At 43.7% G+C, this 15,661-nt stretch overlaps 1 protein-coding gene across 1 annotated transcript; it reads right to left on the bottom strand.

Moving 5' to 3' along the window:
• Window positions 1-450: 450 nt before the first annotated feature.
• On the bottom strand, window positions 451-9,156 carry TRIM16 (tripartite motif containing 16). Its single transcript, XM_033139523.1, has 6 exons — window positions 8,242-9,156; window positions 5,552-5,647; window positions 3,324-3,557; window positions 1,559-1,730; window positions 1,368-1,463; window positions 451-1,211 (listed from the first exon to the last, which is right to left on the bottom strand). Exons 1-6 carry the CDS (start codon window positions 8,803-8,805, stop codon window positions 544-546), a joined length of 1,830 nt encoding a protein of 609 aa, XP_032995414.1. The 5' UTR covers window positions 8,806-9,156; the 3' UTR covers window positions 451-543.
• Between the last annotated feature and the right edge of the window lie 6,505 nt (window positions 9,157-15,661).

Below are 15,661 nucleotides of genomic sequence, written 5' to 3'. Positions count from 1 at the left end.
AGAAAGTCCAAACTACAGATTTTTCTAGACAGTGTAAGCAGAAAACAAATACTGATACCATATCAAAACAGCCAAAGAATCAAAAAAATAATAAAATGTGATAAATAATAAACCAAAGTTTATTTGACCTCCCAAGATAATGCAGTAAATGAGAAATGCCCACAATTTCCTTTGCTAAGAAAGAACAGTTGTTTTCAGAAACTGAACAGCTCTAATGCTGTGGTACTGCTCATCCAGGCCACATGACAAGAGAACTGGAGACTTGCAGTGTTGTTGTTGTTGATGTTGTTATTTTTTTTATTTAAAAAAATGCTTCTTTACAAATGTATCAGTTGAGCATCAGGGAGCAGGCGAACACTGAGGCAGCCAAAGCCAGTCTTTAAAGGTGCGTCAGTTCCCAGGTGACCTTGGAGATTCCCTTTCCCCCAGCTGTTTCTCAGTTTGGAGAAGATATTTAGTGTGCTATCATATCTGCCTTTACCTTTTAATAAATTCAGTGGCACACTTGTAGTAAGAAGGAGTGCCCGTGATCACATCACTTAATCAATGGCTGTGTCCCGACTCTGGAGTTTTTGTGCTTGCCTCTGCTTCGCTCTCAGGTGCCAAGGCTTTGCTGGAAGAAGCTGTTTCTCCCAAGGGAGCAGGAAGAGGTGCTAGGGTTTGCTCAGCCTCATCCCACAACTTGACAATCTGCACACTGTTCTCCTTCTTGGATAGCCAGAAGGCTGGGTAGAGGGGTTCAGTAAACTTGCACTCAAACTTATGCAAAAGAGTCATGGCTTCTGAAGCAATGCCATAAAAGGAGAGGGTGCCCCTGGGGTAATCCAGGTAAACTCCTATCCTGCTAAATGCCTGGACTTTCAATGGCGTCTCCACATCACCATGCCAAGCGGAGAACTCCTTCCCATTCCACTTAACACACCAGGAGAAGTCATTCCCTGAGATACAGCTGTTGCTTTCTGAACCTTTCCGGTCAATGCTCTTGTTCGTCATGCCAATATAAATCCCAGCCCCAAATATCTCGACCTCAAAGTAGTAGCGGCTGATGTATAAGCTTTTGCCCGACAGCACCTGGCGCCAGTGCTGGAATCTCTCTGGGTGATCTGGGTACGGGTGCTCCCACGGTGTGGTGTTGGTGACTTTGTGGTTGTCTTCCAAGAGCCTCAAATAGCGATGAGCAGTAACCGGGTCAAACGTCAATGGGCAAATATCTTTGGAGGAACAAGAAATACATCTTATTAGTTTAAAACCACTGTTTTTCTCTTGCTGTTCCCCTCTGCTCAAAACTCTGCTCAACAAACTGACAGGCTTGCTCTTAAGAGTCTATTCATCTTAAAGATACAGTCATGTGCATAATTATGCCTTACATTTCAAGAAGTCACTCCTGCTTTTAGGTTCTGGGGCCGTTATGCGGTGCTTGAATGGGATCATGGCGGACACCATTGTTTTGATGCCAGCGTCCTCTGCAAAAAGAAAAGTAACACAACAGCTTAGTTGCAGTAACAACAGAGGAAATGGTCACTGGACTGGATGAGCGGATTGGTGGATAGGCACTCACCATCTTTAGCAAACTCCTGCAACTTGTCCTTACAGGAAGTTTGTAAAAGTTGTAGAATACGTTCCGTAGACTCTGTGACCACCCTTCGGATCCCTGACAATTTGTCTTTTAGGCCAATGTAGACACTGGGCAATGTGTCGTCTCCTTCACTCTTCTTGAATTCACAGTATTCCTGTTAATAAATACCCACATACATACATACATAAATACCGGTAGGGCCTCTCCAGCCAACATATAAACCCAACCGCAATGCTACCCCACCTCCGCACACAGCAATTAGGCAAAACAAAACAAACCCTGCATCCATTGGTGGCAATGGGAGTTGTTTTAAAAGCCTAGTTGCAGTGCAAGGGCTGTTTTGTGGGGGATCAGACACAGGTGAGAAGCCAAGGGTTAACCATTTCCAATAATAATAATAATAATAATAATAATAATAATAATAATAATAATAAATTTATACCCCGCCCATCTGGCCACATTATGGGTGTTTGATTCCCCCCCCCCCCAGCCACTCTCCCGCTCTCATACAAACCACACGCAACAATGAATATTTTTTAAACAACTATAGGAGTTGTTATCTAAGCCTAACTGGATTGCTTTTCACAGGAGTCACAGCTGGGCTGGGCTGGGCTGGGCTTATCCTTCCCTTCCAATGTGCTAAACAGGAAGGTGCTGCTAAAGAGGGATGTGCACTGCTTAGCCTGGCCTCACTCCCTGCAACTAACTGCTCTTCTGTGGTAGCTGCAGAATAGGATGCACACATAATGCACATGATCGGTTCAAGTTATTGCAGCCTAATAACCTTCCTGTTTCTTGACCATCATTGTTATTAATATTTATCTCCACTTTTCTTTTCCAAATCAACTCAAAGTGGCCAAACCCCAGGTCCACAGACACAGCCCCTGTTTGGCAAGCCAAGACCTATCTCATCTCCCAACCCTGGCTTAGGAGGGGGAGCAGGAGGCAACAACTGCTCCAGATCAGGGCCCTGTGGGTACTCCAGGAAGGAGCTGGGCATCAGAATCATCCACAAAACTGCTCAGTCATTGTCTGATGGCTGCTAGGGCAGCAGTTTCATCCTTGCCTCTTTGGCTGGACAGCTCCCCAGCTGACTCAGACCTCAGGCTTGCTCCTGCTGCTTCTGGAAAGTCAGACAGCTCCCCAATCTCATGGTACAAGAGGAATTTGAGCCAAGAGGCTGAAGGTTGCATAAATGAAGTACATGCATAGGAGCAGCTTTTCTCACCAGCAGCTTCTGCTCACTCAAATGCACACATTAGCCGCCCATGTAGCAGCAACTGGTCTCACAAACACGTACACAACACATAGTTTAATGATGGAACTTGCTCACACAGGAGACAGCAATGGCCACCAACTTGGATTTCTTTAAAAGAGGATAGGGCAATTTTGTGGAGGATACAGCTATCCATGGCCACTTGCCACCGAATGTCAATGTTCTACCTCCACTGTCAAACCTAGTATGTCTTTGTATATCACTTGCTGGGAATCACAAGTGGGTCCTGCTTTTGGGCTTCCTAGGGGCATCTGTTGGCCGCTGTGAGAACAGGATGCTGGACTAGAGGGGCCACAGGCCTGGTTGAGCATCTCAGATCACACAAACACACAGGATCACGCACAGCTTACAGAAAGAAATGCAATGAGACAGCAAGGGTTGCATTTCATTAGCATTTCCTTAACCCAAACATCTGACCATTTTAAGTCAGCAACACCAATTGACCGTTTGCCTCTTTGCCACTTAAGGTACCTTCAGAAAGATGATGTCATTCGTGTGTGTGGCCATCTTCTCCAGCCTGCTCTTGCATTCCTCCATCACCACCCGCTTGTTCTCAAGGTGGATCTTTATCCCATTAGCATGATTAACGGCACCACGCTCCTTCTCCTCTAGGAAAGCTAGCACAACAGACTGAGTCTTCTTCACTGCTTGGAGCAGCTCCTCAAACTTCTCTTCCACCAAGGTTTTCACTTCAGATACGGAACTCTGCAGGGGGAGGAAATTGCCATCTTTGTTATTGGAAAAGTAACATAGTGCAGTGAGGTCCAGTGTGGTATGGTGGTTAAAGTGTCAGAGCAAGTCCTGGAAGTCCAGCAATCAAATCTCCATTCAGCTAAGAATGTCACTGAGTGGCCTTGGGCCTTGGGCCAGTCACTGTCTCTCATCCTAACCTACATTAGAGAGTTATTGCAAATATAAAATAAGAAAGGGAGAGGGAACCATGTATGCCACCTTGAGCTCTTTGGAGCAAAGGTGGGATATAAATATAATAAACTGATAGATAAATGTGCCTATATTAATATGAGATGTGAGGGAGAAAGAAAGAAAGAAAGAAAGAAAGAAAGAAAGAAAGAAAGAAAGAAAGAAAGAAAGAAAGAAAGAAAGAAAGAAAGAAAGAAAGAAAGAAAGCTGTTGAAGGAGAAAAAACAAAAGGCACTGTGAAAATAAATGAGCAACAGAGACAGAGAATATCCCCTTCCTCTAGTAGACAGCCAACTCCTGACAAGACCAGCCTGCCAATAGCTGTCATTCAACTATTTGGCACAAGGAGTGCACCATATCTGGTCAACATGGAGAAAGGATCATCTACATCAGGGGTGGCAAACATACAAATTCTCAGATGGTGTTGGACTCTAACTCCCATCATCCCCTGCCAACTTGATCAATAATTATGGATGATGGTAGCTGGCGTCCAAGAACATCTGAAGGGCTGTAAGTTCCCAACCCCCGAGATAAACCTTCAAGATGGAGGAGCGTCCCACAGAATATTTTACATTCCTCAGGCAACTACCAGGCTGGCAGAAGGGTTGTGCAGTTTAAGAAGCTTTCCAATAAGTGAAAATGAATTGCATTAGTCACTCCTCTATTATTTCAAGGAGGACCAACCCTGTGGGAACCTACCAGCCATGTGGAAATGTGACTCATCTGCTAGATGATATCATCAAGCTTTTGTTTCCACAGCAGAAACCCACATAGGGATTGAGCCTGCCACTTGGGGTTTTCATCAGCTGTACATTATAATCATCACAATTATAACAAACAAAAGCTTGACATATCTCGCTTTGCATGTCATGAGTCTATCTCATATATTAAACTCCAGTAGCTAATGAAAACAATTGCTTACATAAATGGACTTTTCCACAATATTCTAATTTTTTGAGTTTCACGTGTGTGTGTGTGTGTGTGTGTGTGTGTGTGTGTGTGTGTACATACATACATACATACATACACACACACACATTTGACATAAGAAATGAAATTATATACAAAACTTGTTTACATACTTGTGAGTGTTGTAGAGAGATACAATAACTAAGGAAGAGTTTATCTGATGGGTCACAGATTTTGTGGCTATACTTTGAGAAGAATCAAAGAACAAGATGAGCATAAAAGGGGGAGTGAGAGAGATCAGTGATTAAAACGCTAAACTACAAACCTTAGTCCCTGTTTTTCTATGATGACAATGGTCAGCATCAGCACTCAGCATCCTACCATGGTCCTTCACATCATGAAGCTACATCTGAAAGCCATCATTTGGATTTCCCAGAGATTTATGACATCAGATGCTCCAGGGCATCCTTCCCCAAGCCAGTGCCCTCCAAATGTTTTGGGCTCCAATTCCAATCATCCCTGACCATGCTGGGATGGGAGTTGTTGTCCAACAACATCTGTAGGGCACCAGGTTGCTCCAGGCAGGACATTATGAGAAATTGCTGCTGTTGCTAACACTACCAGCTGTGCCTGAGGGATCCACCAGAGGACATTTTGCCCAGGACCTTTCCAAACCTGGAGCCAGCCCTGGTCCAGATCGTTTTGTGGGGTTACAGTCAGTTAGCAAAGTCTACGAAGATACAGCCTGCTTATAACAAAGAGAGGGCTATGGGAATGCCTTTCTTAATACAGTACAATACAACTAATTTGAGACCAACCTGAACAGGAACTTATCTTCAAAGAAAGAGGTGGCCTAGTGAAAATCTTACCACTATAGACTCTGAATTTCTCTGCAGCTTATCAATTGCATTTTCTGCTGACTTCAGTTTCCAGTCATAGCCTGCTTGGAGCTGAATAAGTTCGTACTGTGGGTAGATAAAATCAGAGGTTATTGAAAGAGGCAACTCAACAGCAGTTTTTAAAAGCCATGAATCAAATGGAAATATCCATTTCCCCTTAAAAGCAATCAATCTGGGATTCGTATCCCCTAAGGGCCAAAGTGCACATTACATTAAATGCGCAATCATGGGCTAACAAACAGAGACAGATAGAGGTGCTGTTGGTCAGTAGGAAAGCTTAGCCCATCAGATGTACCTGATGAGGATGCACTGCCCTTCAAGGACAAGGGTTGCAGTTTGGGGTACTCTTGGAACCCAACTTCGCCATGGGATTGTCAGGTGGCAGCTGTGCTTTTGCACAGCTTTGACCAGTGTGTCAGCTGTGCCCTTTCCTGGAGAAATCAGATCAATACTATACTGTCACACATGTTTTGATTCCATCTAGATGAGATGCCTGCAATGTGCTCCACATGAGGCTGCCCTTGAAAGGTATTCAGAAACTTCAGCTGAGGCAACATGTGGCAGGAACCATGTTAGCCAGTTTTGCTTTCCGAAGCAACATGTTCCTGAAATATACCACATTATTTGGTTCCTCTGGGCCTTTAGGGTGGGGGAAGATCTACTTGGGAGTAAGAGCATGTCCACACTGCATGTCCACATGCATTTAATACTGCATGCAGGTGCATTTTGGGGGTGCTAAACACATGGCGGTGTCCCCATGTCATTCCTATACCACACCTTCAGTTGATCTAAATTTGCATTCTTCAAGGGGACAGATTATGAGCTTAACAAATCCCTTTGGTATTAAATACGAAACATTAAATAACAGGTATATCCAAGAGAACAGGAATAGACAGAAAAAGCCAAAAGCTCACACCTTCTACACAGGTAGTCATAACGGCTATGAATGCCTGCCTCTTTCATCCAAACTATGATTCACAGCAATTTCTGGAATTACTGCTACATTATAAAAGCCTCCGGCTGGGAAAGTTTCAATGTAGAATCTGGGACATGGAAACAGTCATCCAAATGGGAGGAAATCAGAACTCCTTTGTACTTGTTTGCCCAAAACTGCACCCTCATTCAAGAAAACAGCATTAAGACCACAAGGCACTCCTATGAAATTATTGCCATAGATATGTTTACTTTTAAGCTAAATGTTTTACAAGGACCATGTAAAGTCCATGCTTGTTTTTGCCTAAACATCTGAATAAAAGATGCAGCAGCTTATTTTTCACACTGGGTGAAATGTGTGTTCATATTCAGTGGTTTAAATAACACCCACCTTGCATAACTACTGGGGAGGGATGGGTGATATGAGTCCCTTTGTGATAGAAAGGGAAGGTGGAAAGGAGGAAGTAATTATTACATTATTTCTTATATTCTGCCCTTCCTCCCACATAGCCAACAATCATAAAATGACGACATTAAAATCAGCATTTTAAAACCTCAGTTCAGAATACCTTGCATTGCAATATCCAATACACTACAATGGATATTATAACACAAATCATATCAACGGAGGCACTGTAATTATGCTCCACTGCTCCAGTGCCCCATACGAGTAAAGATAGTGTGGGAGACCATTTGATCTCAAATGGACAGGAGATCCGTAACTAGGGTGACACCAGTGAGAAAGCCCTACTTCATGCAGTGGTTCCTTGAACCATATACCACTGGCTGCAAGTAGAGTTCAAGTGCAAGACCTACCATGCGCACAATTGCCACAACAATGCTAACTATCTCTTTGAGTGAATGGATCTTAACTTTAATAGCTATTGGTCCCATGATGATGTCGTATATTGGAAACTCTCACTGCAGCTGAGGATCTTTCCAGGTCAATTTCTACCTTGAGCTTCTAGCCGTAGGAGTTATGCCTACTGAACTATTGATTCTCTTGTCCTGTGGCAGCTACATTTATTGTCTCAGTCCTCACTGAGAGTCAAGACATACAGCCAAGGGCTGAGCCACAGAGCCAGTCATCTAAACTTCCAGAAATACAGGCATGGATCAGCATTTGACACTCAGTCACAGCTTCCCAGTATCTGCATCCAAGGGCCAAAAGCTGATCTGTGCCAAATTCTGCATGTGCTGCCAGTGGTGACACAACCAGTTCAGTCCTTAGTAAGATAGCAAACTCCCCAGTTGCCCTGGGCTTGGGATAATTGCAAGCAGGCCCCGAGTGTAAATAACACTTGGCAGTACCACCATTTTCTAACAGAAAGCAGGCACACCCCATTTTTGTCCATCCAACTTTTGTCAGATTTCCCCTGAGCTGTGATCCCTTCTGTGGGATGGCCTCCTGGGTTTCATAATATGTCAAGCTACATAACCATGAAACCCCAGGCATCTGACATTTGCAGCAAAACCCCAACATGTTTACACAGCAGCAAGCCCCGCTGCATTCAGTGAAGCCTGTTCTCTAGTAAGTTTGCAATTCTAAACAATCTTAACATGATATCAAGTAGGAATCCCTTGGCAGCACTCTGGGCAAGCCATGCACATGTAAAAAGGCTGTGTGCGTGTGAATGAGAGAACCCTCTCTAGGCCCCATATTTCCTAGCAAGCCTGCTGTGACATTCCTCCTGAACATTGACAGCACTCAGAAAGCTACAAATTACCTCCTTTTCTTTCCTGGCTACCCCACAGGTGACAGCCTTATGTCCCTGGTGTCCATCTGCAAGGCATTCCTCACAGACACACACAAGGTCAGTATGGCAGAACCAGCCGAGGTGCCTCTTGTGGACTTCGCAGCTCTGCATGTCAATGTCCTTCATTGGATCCATAAGGTTATGGGTCTGTAGTTTGGCATTCTCCAAGTGAGGCTTCAAGTGATCCTGGCAATAGTTTACCATGCAGGTCAAGCAGGACTTCACCGCCAGCACCTTCTCAGCCAAGCAGAAGTCACAGAGGACCTCTTCTCCCTCTACTGCGTCCCCTTCCCCAATCTTGCCTGGTGGCTCCTCTTTGGTTCCATTTTCAGTCACATTCTCTCCCAGGCCTACTCCATTGCTGGGAGCGTGTCCTCTTTCTGGGTCCGATGACAGAGGGTCTGCTTCATTTTTCAATCCTACACTCTCACACTCTTCCTCGCAGATCTGTGAACCATTTGCCACATGGATGGAGTCTTCACGTATCAGTTCTCGAGGCAGTTCTTTGGGACAGCTGGATTCAGAGTCAGCCATTTTATAGTATCTCCGGAACAGAGCTGCTTCTCCAACTCCGACAGCTGCTGCTTTCTAAGGTGTTTGCACTGTACGCAGTCCAGATATGAAAGAACAGTCACACCTGAACACTCCTCAGTGCCTCAGGATATTAACTCTTTCCTGTCACCTTCCATAAGCTTGAGTTAAATTACGTAGCTTGGCATCCAATAAAATAAGCTGCTGGCGTGCTCAGCCTCTTCTCTGTTAAGATTGCTGTGGATAAGCACCAATCCACAAGTGGCTAGTTATCTTTCTCATTTTCAAAAGGAAGGGGGAGGCCCTAACCAGAAGGGGAAGGTGCGTAGTTCAGGAAATACCTGGCATTATTACTCATTCCTTCTCTCAGCTTAACTCTGAGTAATGTATACAGACCAAGAGGCTTTTCTGAAGCTGGAATGTGGCTTGGGATTCATGAGAAATAATTGTGCAAGACAGTGATTTGAAACTCTGTGCCTTTCCGGATTTTGCTGAACTCCAGCTCCCATCAGCCCCAGCAATGGGGCAATGGTCAGGGATGAAGGGAGGTAGAGTCCAGCCATACCTGGCAGAGCACAGGTTCCCCAACCCTGGTGCAAGGACATGCTGCACAATCCTATACATTTCTGCTCAGAAGTCCCATTGCATGAAATTGGAAAACAAAAGAAAAAGGCACAGCACAAGAATGATTCAAATTGATATGACAATATGTGGGGGGGGGGGGGTTGGGGGCAGGCTGTCAAAGCAAATAAAAGCATCCAAACAAGAAAATGTGGAGGACAACTCTTATGGACAGTTCTATGGGTTCAGGCAGCAAAATCTCTTGGAAGCAAGCCCCATTGAACTTCATGAACTGTGTGAGACTTTGTTTAGGCTAACATGCTCAGGGATAGACTGCTAGTTGATCATTCAATGCTATCCAACAGGTTTGGAGATTGATCACACATGGTCTGAGAAGCCGATGAAGAAGAGGGCTTGGGGTGAAGAATCAGGAAGATACATGGACCTGAGAGGGAACATCATCAAGATTCTGAATATTCAGGTTGCATATTGTACGTTCTCTGGGCAATGTGCACATTCTCTCATCATTATGCATAGTCTCCAAGAAACATGCCTTTTTTCTATCTCTAGTTCAGAAGCTAGCAATGTGAAGGCACTGGGCTGCTTGTCAATCACAGCTTAATCTTACATGACCCACAATATACCGTTCCCAGATCAGCTGGTGGGGTGTAGGCCTCCAGAAAAGACCTTTTTTTACATTTCATCCTCTTTTTCATCCCTCTCAGCTGTTTTCCACACAGCTGCGCAACACAAGCAACATTGTAGGGCGAGAAAAGTTTCAAATCCTGCCTCCCACCATCCCGATGTAAATTGCCCCTCCTGCCATGCTGCTATTAAGCTTAGGGAAAAGCTCAAAAGCAGCATGGGGGTCAATCATCATTAGAACTGCAGTGGAGGGAAGAGTTAACCACCTGTGGAAGGGTTGCTCAGCGGACAAAAGAGGGCTGGGAGAGCTTTCAATAAGCAGAAACTGAGTTTTCTTGTTACACCATTTGGGTTTGCCTTAAGAAAGCAAGAGACCCTGCAGCCTCCATTCCTCAAAGCCCTGTTTCTCCTACTGGTCCCCCTTCACCCTATCTCTGCTACCCTGCCTTCTGCAGCAAACAGGAGCTCAGTTTGTGTTCCCCACAACAGATGGGAAAGAGAGGGTGGGCAAAGGGATCCGAGGGAGGGCTATGGGGTAGGGAGCCAACCAGCTGGATAGTCTTCCTGCTGCCTCAAGACATTTAAAGGATTCTCAAATGAAGACATGCCAAATATTGATTTAGGTGCATTGTTGCTTAGGAAAAATCCAAACATTGTGGCCCCAGTTTGCCATGTATTCTTAACGAAACCTGTTTTTAGAACCCAGGCTTTTGTCTATGCAGTTTCTTAAGATTACAGAAGACCTCATCTTTCAAGGTGAATGCATTCCTAAAGCTTGATTATGTTATTTGCTATGCTGAGTCAAATGTATGATGCCAGGTATAGAGCAGATAAATAGGCGACTGCAGTGCCCATGGAAAGTAGGGTTGACAAGCACCGCCTATCAGCTGGCGATTGGTGCTTGCAAAGCCTTTTGCATTCTCAATTCACATGGGGCATTGCTGAGGGTTAACTGGCCTGGCTGATATCCCACATGGACTGTGCATGTGCTCTAAAGATAATGACCCCACATTTGCTACAGGATGCAGGAGTTCCTTGACATATTAGTTGACATGGAAAGAAAGTCTGAGAACCATGCCCATGGGGTTGCCAGTTTGCAACTCAGAGATGTTTCAACCATCTTGAGAAGCTGTGGTTTTCTGGATAGAGAACAAGTCGCACACAACAGAGAGGGAATTTCCCAGAGTAATTTTGTTAGCTGATGTGACCACTGAACCCTGGGCAGAAATTTCAGGAATATCATACAAACGCTGCCAAAATGGGACAGAGCTAACCATGTCACAATGCTCAGATCACAATATGTAACTGCCGACAAGCTATTTTTCACATACAAACATACAGTAAGTACCTGTTCTATGAGACTGACTACTGTGCAAATGATCGTTATAAGCATATCAAAAGGTCTTGATCAGGCTTCCTCAACCTCGGCCCTCCAGATGTTTTGAGACTACAATTCCCATCATCCCTGACCACTGGTCCTGCTAGCTAGGGATCATGGGAGTTGTAGGCCAAAAACATCTGGAGGGCCGAGGTTGAGGAAGCCTGGTCTGGCTGGCTTATCTCCTGTGATCCTCACTCTCTCACTATATATAAGGGTCTGGTGACTTCTATTTCAGTGTATCTGAAGAAGTGTGCATGCACATGAAAGCTCATACCAAGAACAAACTTAGTTGGTCTCTAAGGTGCTACTGGAAGGATTTTTTTATTTTTTATTTTGTTTTGACTATGGCAGACCAACACGGCTACCTACCTGTAACTGGAACCTGTGATGCTGTCACCATGAGTGATGAAAGCTCTCCCCATGCTCCATATTTACAGTGGTTTGTGCCTTTGAAATGTCTGCCTGAACACTCCATCACTGCACTACTCAAACTGAAGCACATATGCTGTCTTTTTAAAAGCAAGGGTGTTCTTCCTTTCTAGCACTTGAGCATGCACATTACCTGATGATGATGATAATAATAATAATAAAGAGGTGGAGGCAGAAGCACCCAGTCAGAGAGGACATTTCCACCACCACCAAGAAAACTGGTATAAACCGAGGATGGAGTATTGCAGATTCTACTTGTGCTGCTTTAACAGTGAAAGCAAAATCTGGATTTTATTGTCATCTGGAATGACTCCCAGATTTAAATGCCTCTTCCTGCTCCATTGCAAAATGGGGAAACCTACATCTTCCTTATTGCTAGTAAAAGAAGTCATGTCACATGAGGCAAAACACACCGAGGCAATACTTTCCAGCAGTTCACATAAAACCCCAAATCCATCAAAGCTTGCAAAAATTTGAATCCTGTTTATAAGCAGAGGGAAAACATTAATCTCTAGCTTTCTTATTTTGTACCCATTAAACTGTAATGCAAGGTGACATTGTTTCTGCTAGAAGTTCTGGTCTTGATGTAAGAGTATATTATATCCAACAGGATAGAACCTAACAAGATAATGATGGCTGTCAAAGGCAGTATGCCTCAATACTGGTTGCTGCAGGTCACACGTGGGGAGGGAGCTGTTGGGCTCATGTTGTACTTACAGGCTTCCTGACAGGCATCTGGTTGGCCATGTTGAGAACAGGATTCTGGACTAGATGGGTCTTTGGCAGGATTAACGGGGCTCTTATGCTCTTGGGGGGAAGATGAAACAACAGTCATTCAATTGAGACATTAAGTCTGCTTTTGGCAAAGATGGGAATTAACAGCACATTTTCTTGATGTAACAGACACTCCACTATTAGATGTCTTTAAAGTATAACTGGACACCATCCAGTTGAAATTAATATATTCTTGCTGTGTTTTTTTTAAAAAATGGATGCATTGAATTTCTGTCACCTGTTATTCAGAAGGTCTGTGACACCTTCTTTTTGACTGCTCTCTCTCTAGGGATCAAGACCATGTGATGCAAACTGAAATAAAAAGATTTGACAAGGGACACTGGTGCAGCCATGTCCTAGCACCACAGAGGTCTTGTTTAGATTTAAAATCTGTCATCACAACAAGTGTGGAAATGCTGTATAATATGCATGTACAGTAATACATAGAACCATAGGAAGCCATCTTACATCAAGTCACACTGTTGGTTCATCTGGTGACAGCACCACACTCTGCAGTCCAAACTCTCCCTTTGTACCCCAGGCTTTGCATCCCCAGTATACTGAGGGACTTTTAAAGAGTAAGAAGGTTTATTTCCAATAAAGGCTTTATTTAAAGATATGGTCACAGAGGTTTAAATTGCAGAAAACTCTTTAACTGCTGTCTTTCAAGATGGTCTCAGAATGCCAAGATTGGAGATACTCCTCAGCCTGCTGTTTTTCATTGTCAAACAGCAGGCAGATGCTTATCTCTCTGACCTTAGCCCTTGACACCACATCACTAAGACTGGAGATAAGCTTATCCCGAATTTTAGTGCTGTGGCGTTTAGTTCTAAGATCAGAGATACCTCATCTCTGATCTTAGCACTTGCTGCTTAGATCAGAGATAACATATCTTCACACCTAAAGTCATAACATTAGGTTCCTGGGCATGGTTTGTGTCAATGTAGTCAACACCTACACATGCCCCTTCCCTGTATAAGAAGCATACTAATCTTCTGTTGTGGGATTGGCAAGGGAGAACTTGAAACCCATATTCTTTCTTCATTTCTGGTGGATTCTTGCTTCCCTCCTGCAGTGTAGGTGATTGACTGATGGATAAGATTTCTTACCTGCCCTTCTCCGTAAGGCACCAGCGCAGCTTATAGAAACAGAAAATGCAAATATATAAACAGATAAAATCATACAGTTATGAAATATATAAAATACATAAAAATCGTTCCAAATGGAACGGAACCATGCAAATTCAGCAACAGAGTTGGGTGCGACAAAACAATCACAAATGATCTCCGGCTGCTGCTTAGCAATGGGCTTCTAGCTGCTAAGGAGTTAAGGCAAGGGCTGGAACCCAGCACAGAGCTAGATGCTTAGCCGAATAAAATCAACAGGCTGAGGTAACTTGGCTCTGCACAGGATTGTGGCAGAATACAAAAACCCATATCATCATAGAACTTTATATTAAGAAATCACAAAAAATCCTTCTCTGTATACCACTGGGAATGCTTTTATTGATCGTGCCTTTCAAATGGAAATGAAATGAAGTACAGATTTGTTTCGGTATGTTTTCCAAAACCACTCTGAAGTGGATTTTTTTTTAAAAAAAAAATTATACTTTCTTACTTCAAAATAAATTCCATATTTCTTCCTTTCATCCCATTATAATAACAACTTTCATTTCATTTTTTCAGAGTCCACATCAAATGAACAAAAAACTTGCCAACTGCAGTGGTTACTCTTATTTTTTACAAACAATTTTTTATTTTAAGAGTGTGTGTGTGTCACAATATTTATTCAGATTTACAACAAACATGCAATAATTTTATAATTACACTGTACCAAACAGTATATATAGGCTCAGTGTCTTCTTGAGCTTTCTTACATCAATACATAAAAAGATGCCCCGATTTTCAATAAAAATACGAAAAAGGTGTTAGTTAGCTTTACCATGTGGGGCCACCACTAAGATCCTGAAAATATAGTAAGTAGCAGTCAATGTGGTAGGAAGAACTGCTGAGCCATCCTCCTGACACCAAGGTTACTACAGCTTCTGACTGGGGCAGGGCAGGACAGTAGCCAGGGTCATAGGCGGTCCACCCCAAGTGTCATCCCAGAGGGGGGTGACAAAATCCCCTCCGGGTGGATCGCCGCCACGCCAATCACCACCCTGGGTAGATCGCCCCACCCCCAGGTGCACAGCATGTGCACTGCTCCAGGTGCCTGAGTAGCTAGCTCCGCCGCTGGTAGTAACAAGGCCACACCTGCATGGACACACCAATGGAGCCGATCTGGTGTTCCCTCTGATGGGTCCACACAGCCCTGATGACACCATTGCCCTTCCACATCCTGTCCCCATCCAGGTAGTAATGCCAGCACCAGGTGGTGATCTCTATGGCTCTGCTCCAACACAATGGCTGCAGCAATCTATTATTCTCTTCAGCGTTATTTTGACTTATTAGTCGAAAGAGTCTCTAAGCGACTTGCAAAAAAATTAAGAGCCAAAGGCATAGCATAAAAAAAGAATACATTACAGTAAAACCACTGCAGTGACCAATAAACAGACACAGCAAAACAGCAAAACTTCAGCGGCAGAAAATAGTTAATAAAGAGCGGAATATTTATCATAATCCATCAAATGTCTGGCGTTTTTATCTGATGCAGAAAGGAATTTAATGATGGTTCTGTTGGGTATAATGCTGGGGTTCTTATTTTTTCCTCCACTTGCATTATATGAGCAGCTGTTAAAAGGTGTACAACATCACCATCCCTCTGTCCTCTAATAAAGCTAAATCTTTCACATAACCAACCAAATAACATAAGTACTATTTGGCAACAGATTGTGTCTGCTGGCAATTCACTTTAATTTTTCTTACTATGGCTGACCAAAAGCTTCTTGCCTTTGAGTAAGACCAAAATATATGATCCAGGCCTGCATTTATTGCCTTAAGTCTCCAGCAGATACTGCTTGTGATTCTGGAAGACTGGCACCCTCCACCACCCTGATGCTGTCTTGAAAAACGAGATCTAGTTCTCCACAGTGTTATCCTTTTTATTAAGCCTCATGCTAACTTAACT

Source organism: Lacerta agilis, chromosome 2 (genome assembly GCF_009819535.1).
Source record: "Lacerta agilis isolate rLacAgi1 chromosome 2, rLacAgi1.pri, whole genome shotgun sequence".
NCBI classification, from domain to species: Eukaryota; Metazoa; Chordata; class Lepidosauria; order Squamata; family Lacertidae; genus Lacerta; species Lacerta agilis.
This window is presented reverse-complemented; position numbering and strand designations above follow the sequence as displayed.